At 48.9% G+C, this 462-nt stretch overlaps 1 protein-coding gene across 1 annotated transcript in view; it reads left to right on the top strand.

Annotated features, from left to right (window-relative positions):
• VAX1 (ventral anterior homeobox 1) overlaps positions 1-462 on the top strand; it is a 31,924-nt gene that overhangs the window by 6,144 nt on the left and 25,318 nt on the right. Inside the window, exon 2 of the mRNA XM_014945211.1 lies at positions 249-436. Coding sequence (XP_014800697.1) covers positions 249-436 — 188 coding nt within the window. The remainder of the gene's footprint in view (positions 1-248; positions 437-462) is intronic.

Genomic DNA, 462 nt, shown 5'->3' with positions numbered 1-462 from the left:
GGAGGAAAAGAGAAAAAAAAGGTGGAAAGAGGAAAAAAAAGGTTAAAAAAGGAGGAAAAAAAGGTTAAAAAAGGAGATAAAAGGTTAAAAAAGTAGGAAAAAAAGGAGAAAAAAAGGTTAAAAAAGGAAAAAAAAAAGGAAAAAAAGGGGGAAAAAAAGGAAAAAAAAAGGAAAAAAAAGGGGAGGTGAGGGGAGGTTGGGGTGGAAGAAGAGGAGGGTGTAAAGCTGACTGCGCCTTTCTTTGCCAGATGCCAAAGGTTCAATCAGAGAGATTATTCTGCCTAAGGGGCTCGATCTGGACCGTCCCAAGCGGACCCGCACCTCCTTCACGGCCGAGCAGCTCTACCGCCTGGAGATGGAGTTCCAGCGCTGCCAGTACGTGGTGGGGCGGGAGCGCACCGAGCTCGCCCGCCAGCTCAATCTCTCCGAGACTCAGGTAGCCCCAGCGGGACGGGGACCCCC

This window comes from Calidris pugnax, unplaced genomic scaffold, assembly GCF_001431845.1.
Source record: "Calidris pugnax isolate Ruff unplaced genomic scaffold, ASM143184v1 scaffold89, whole genome shotgun sequence".
Taxonomy (NCBI): domain Eukaryota; kingdom Metazoa; phylum Chordata; class Aves; order Charadriiformes; family Scolopacidae; genus Calidris; species Calidris pugnax.
The sequence above is the reverse complement of the archived record's forward strand: the minus strand, read 5'-3'. Positions and strand labels throughout refer to the sequence as shown.